We start from the raw sequence: 6,000 nt of genomic DNA on the forward strand, positions 1-6,000 counted from the left end.
TGTTCTCCAATCCCACCGTCTTATTTGCTTAACGCTATTCATTTAACTCTGCTCCAAATCTGTCAGCTCAACATGGGCGAAAACAAGCAGTTGACTGTACATTATGTTCTGAAATTGTATTACCAAGATTAGCATAATGCATCGATTACAACATGCAATATAAGACTGTAGCAGTTCAGAGAAAGGACTCCCTGGATGCTGATAAAATATACAGTACTGCCACCTCCCATACAACCCGTACTGTAAATATTACTTGTTTTTGGGATGCACTATAATTATGCGTGAATAGTGGCCATAAAATAAAATAAAATAAGAGAGAATCGCTTATTCATGGAATCCTGTTTTTATGTTAGTCTTCAGTACTAGATTATTACTATTATTATTAAACTGTAAGCAACTTATGACCCAAACCCTGAGGCTAGTGGGCCATTGAGTGGGGAAGGGACCCCATGGTGCTCCGTAGGGCAGACGAACAGCAAACCCCTCTCCATTTGACCATCCACCTCTTGAAGGATAACCAAGGGGAAAGAACAACTGGAGGCATCAGTGATGATTGTTGCAGGTATTTTAATGTTGACACGCATACATATATCTATGTATATGTGTGTTTTTGCACTGCCTTCTCAGTAAAAAATAGCAGATAAAGTTTATATGTAGTTGGTAGAAATATCGCCTTATGTTATCCCAAGTAGCAAACATGGTGTCAAACAACTCATAAAACCTCAGACATGTTGATTTATTTTTAGAGCACTGGTAATGCTGAATATTGATTACAGTGATGAATGTGATGCTGGCTTTTGTGAGTTGTTTACCACGTCTCTATTTTAAGTGTTCTTAGACCACATTGTAAGTGTAAATGTATGCGGTATGTTCTGCCCAGACTCTTCAGAATGTTTTCATGCTTCAGCATAAAATAGCAGTGAATGTTATCGCATTGCCACTGTCTCCAATCATTTGTGAGCGCAGCATCTACCTGTTGTACATGTGTGAACTTTTTTTCTTTTCTTTCATGAAAATCTGGCTTCTTTTCAAAAGGCCACTTGTGGCAGAGTCTAACTCTTGGCAGTGATTTTGTCAACTGTCTTGGACTGTGGGATTGCAGCCTCTCCCTGGTGCAGCCCTCACCGGGTTTGAATATTTCACATGGTCTAAATCAGCCACCTTGGACCTGATATGTTCAATAGGGTTCATATCTGCTTCTTGTGATTCTTCTACTCCCTTTGCATCTTTTCTTTTGCACAAAATTGCACAAATTTTAAGTAAGTCAGAAACATTTGACATGGTTTGAGAAAGGGTTCTCAGAAAAAAAATGAATCTATGATTTGATAATGATTGATGTATTTCATGTTTAATTCCACTCTTTGTTGTGCTGTGCAGTGAAAAGATGGAAAGAAGCCTTGAGATGACTGAGAAGGCAGTGTAAAAACATTGTGAAAAGCCTGCAGTATGTGAGTTAGGTCATAATCGTTGCCTTTGTGGAGTAAGAGAACTGAAAAGCACATTTCAGTAAAGGTGCATTTTTAAGCAGGTTTTGGCTGACCGATATTCACCTACATCTTAGCCGTGCACATTTCTAATGCTTGTGGTGGGTGCAGACGCGTTACTTAACGTTAAACCTGTCAAACCAAATGGGAAATCAATAGATCAGAGCTTGTACATCTTTGGAACTTTCCACTCACATACTGTATGTTTTCCATAGATATGTGTTATACTGTAGATCAGAATCCCAGTCAAATCCCACTCCAGCTGTTCTTTTCACCCTGAATGTCCTTCTGTTTGCATATTCACATTTTTCTTCCAGAGGGATATGATGTATTGGATGGAACATCCTTACTAAATGATGACATGATCGAGGATGATGATGGTGCTAGCTCCTCTGCCTATGCGGAGCTCGAGAGGCTAGAGAGAGAAACTGCTGCTGCACGCAGCCAGCACAGTACTAGCTCCACGGTAACAGCCATCTCGATCCCACCGGCACCTCCACCTTCATACAGGGTCCCTACCGCCTCACCAATAGCCACCTCTGAGCAACCGGTTCCTCAGGCCATTCAGGCCTTTAAGGAGTCTGCTAACATGGTCGCTGCCTTCAACATGCAGTGGAAGGATGAAATCTCTGCAATGCGCTACGAACTAGCAGAGCTGCGCAGAGATGTCTGTGGGGAATTAAAAACTTTCAACAGCAACTTCTTCAACTTTACTCAGTGCTACAACATGTGGACTTTGTGCCGGGAGCCCTGCAGCGACAGCACCACACAAACAGATGACAGAGTTTCCATAGGAATTCAAGCAGGCTCAAGCTGGTCTGTACGACAAAACACAGAGGACAAGTCAGTGATGTGCCAACCCGAGCCAGCACCCTTCAGTATCATGGATTTGATGGACCCACCTCGAATTGAGATTATAGAGGGAACTCCTGAAAGCACGCCAGAGGGGTCAGGCAGCCCCGCCAGCCCACTTCCAATAGAGGATTTCCCATGGGAGATCAACAAAAAGCAAAAGGCTCATAAGCAGCCAGACACAACTGGCCACACAGGTGGTCACAGAAGCGCCAGTCTAGAACTGTGGAGCAGGAAGTACACCAGTGGGCCCATGTCATACCTTTCTATGTCATTTTAGCCATACATACATGTAATTGGAAAATGAAATAAGGAAAACGGGCTGAAAACCTGAAAATTCAGAAAAGGGGAGCAGAACCATGCTGTTATTAGATGTCCCTTTACGCTATGCAGACACAGAGTCTGTCATCTCTTGAACAGGTTTCACTATTGTTCAAGCAATCTTTTAACAAGTGTCTTGCTTAGCCATCGAACAAAGTAATTATTTTGTTTCACACCAGAATGAGGTGACATCATAATCTGAGGGAGAATGTGACTGATATTCAGATCCTCAAGTGCCAACGAGTGCAGCATCATCTTCCCTCCGCTGTCTTAAATACTCAAAAAAGCCAATTTAAGTAATCATGATTGGAAATTTGAGGTATATTTAACTATATAACTCAACTATCAGCCAATGTGAGGTGACGCATATCTCAGTCTGTTTCTGCACATGAATTTGAATAGCTCATGTTCATTCCAGTTTCTCTTCATGTAGAAACATTCTCTTAAGCACCTGAAAAAATACTGTGAATAACTTTATAAACCCTAGTTTTTTAATGAATGCATTAAAGATGAATACATTATTTAAGGATATATTGATATATAATTTATGTTTCAGTTATCGTGATCAAAGCATTCCTTTGCCATTGCCTTCTTCCATTTTGTAGCCAGTTCCAGTTGAAATGGGCATTTTTCTTTTTAATTTCCAACATATGAGCATATTTTCAGTGGTGAACTGATGAACCACGCAGCATAAAGATCAAACAGTAGTTTAGGAAACAGCAGGTAGTGGTGAAAACAATCTGTCATAACCCTCATAAATTGTTTAAAAGTCCTATTCTCTGGAACACTGTATGGATTGCACTGTCTCAAAGCTCTGAGGACCTAGTCCCTGACCAGAATTGTTTACGATAAATTATTCTGATTGACTATGAAGTCAAACAGCCAGCAAAGCGTAAAACAGTAAAGGGGAATTCACAGAAATTATCAAGTTTGAATGTACTGGCTTCAACTCATTCCTGCACAAACTGCATTTATGTTGAAACTCTGTATATGTATATAAATGTATCATTTTGTAAATAGAGAAACTTATATTCAATACTTGTACTGTTTGCAGTTACAAACATACTGTGTTCTGAAAGCGCTGAGAGGGGTTAAAGTAGTAACTGGGTTTCTAAACCAAACACACGTTTACCAGTCTTCAATGTCCATCTTTATTTGTTTCATCCTGTTCATCACCCCACTGTTTTTTGCACATCATGATGAAGTCAGAAGTTCATAACAGTGTTTCACCTGTTGTTTTAAGTGAATGTTCTTCAACTGTTATGAAAAATGTCTTAACTAGTCACATTTATTTTATTTTAGCTCTAAAAAAACATATATTTGATCTAAATCCTATCATATTTCTCCAGTGATAAAATGCTGAGGCTGTTCATCACTATAACAGAGAAACATTGGTCCCTGTAAGTAGACAATCAGAGCCACTGAGGGCCTCTACCTCTTCGATATGTCCCCAGAGGTGCAGTATAGTGCCACTGAATGTACTAACACCGCCTCACTAGTGATGGCTTAGCTGGGCTCCTGTCAAGCCCTAATGGGTGGGAGCCCAGAATCATCTGCTCTATTTGGCTAACTGCTCATTCTGCCTCTTACTTATAAAATAATAGTTGCTCATTAGCCACTGATATTGCCCTCATCCCCTCCATTGTCACATTATACCTGCAAGGCATACCAAAGTTAATACTGAAAGGTGTGGAAAAAGAGTCCAACAGCAAACAAGTTTGACAGGACTTATCTTTGGACTGCAGCACAGGACCACCGGAAGCCTATATGTATCAAACCCCGACTGAAATGTGAACCTTCAGCAAGGACTTTAAATAAAGAAGAGGCATCATCTCTCAATTTATAAAGAGAGTGGTTCTTCTTCCTGTTTTGCACGACCCACAAAATCAATATTCACAGAATAAAGCGGCATTTTGATAAGCTGACAGTTGTACAAAGGTGAATCAGAATTAATGTTGAAGCCACAAAAGGAGGAAGGCAGACATTTCCTTTTGAGTTTCTGCTGTAGGAGTATCCTACACCTGTTTCAGCAAGCTGTTAAACCTGAGCTCAAACACCTGACTAAATTTCAATCTGTAGATGGGGATGTTTGACAACAAGTCCAAAGTTGTGGTTTTATTAGGACATATACGGATAAGCTCAAGTGTATTGCTATGATTGTCTACTATTTGCAATACTGATTATACATTTTAAAACATTGTAACTTATTTAATTTAGCTTTAACCTAAACATAAGACGTTGAAATTTTCATTACAGACCATTACAGGTTGGGTTAGCATAATTAAATCATAAAATCATAAAAGATTACAGTGAAAGGCTTATGACTGTGACAACATTTAGCCTATAATCATTTTAGTATGAAGTATATGTATATATGTATATATATATATATATATATATATATATATATATATATATATATATATATATATATATATATATATATATATATATATATATATATATATATATATATATATATATATATATATATATATATATATATATATATAGGCATGCTTTTGAATGCTTAAGAGGGGACTGCAGTGGCATTCTCTTACATTGTTTCCCATTGTTTGGGGAATGTAAACTAATTTAAAAGGTGCTGAAGACTGGCCAATCGTGACGTCTCCAATCTGCGTTCATTCATTCTATGCAAGTTCTTTGTTTCTTGTTGTATGTAGCTACATTTTAACAGTTTTAGATATGAACGTTTATGTTGAGCCTTCATGCCGGTCATCAATTTCGGAAATGGAATCACATTTTCAGAAAATATTGGTGACTCTTTGGAAAAAAAAACGTTCTTATTTCTGCATGAGCCATGGGCAACGCTAAGGTTTCCTTAAGTGTTGGCTGCAAAAAAGTTGTTTCATCCACATTTCTACTAATTTAGCCTGTATGTACCTAAGAATCTACGATTTTTGGGGGGGAGGGGATGAGATTCCAGCTATGTAGTAGCATCTACATGTTTTGTGACACTGCATACAAAAAACTGAATAATCATATAACAATTTTACCAAATACAGCCAAATTAGAAAATAGGCCTCCAATAATATATTTGGAAATGCTGTACAAATGCTTAACATTCTTCTCGATCTATATACAACTAAACTGCAAACTCATGACTGATTGATGCCAGGGAATGCACCAAATTTTTTTAAATATAAGTTTAATCCAGTCATTCATTTTCATTTTATTACTTTGCTCAAAGATATTACCCTTCCCTTGAAGCAAGTTGAAATGTAGCAAAAATACAGATCTAAATAATATTTTCAAATCATATATGTGAAGGATATACATATTAAAAAAACAGACCGAAGATGAAATAGACAAAGGGTATTTG

At 38.1% G+C, this 6,000-nt stretch overlaps 1 protein-coding gene across 1 annotated transcript in view; it reads left to right on the forward strand.

The window, feature by feature from the left end:
* Window positions 1-4,984, forward strand: part of dlgap2b (discs, large homolog-associated protein 2b) — a 49,494-nt gene extending 44,510 nt beyond the window's left edge. Inside the window, exon 6 of the mRNA XM_080883713.1 lies at window positions 1,802-4,984. Coding sequence (XP_080739839.1) covers window positions 1,802-2,616 — 815 coding nt within the window. The 3' untranslated portion in view covers window positions 2,617-4,984. The remainder of the gene's footprint in view (window positions 1-1,801) is intronic.
* Window positions 4,985-6,000: the final 1,016 nt, after the last annotated feature.

This window comes from Rhamphochromis sp. 'chilingali', assembly GCF_963969265.1.
Source record: "Rhamphochromis sp. 'chilingali' genome assembly, chromosome: 5".
Taxonomy (NCBI): Eukaryota; Metazoa; Chordata; class Actinopteri; order Cichliformes; family Cichlidae; genus Rhamphochromis; species Rhamphochromis sp. 'chilingali'.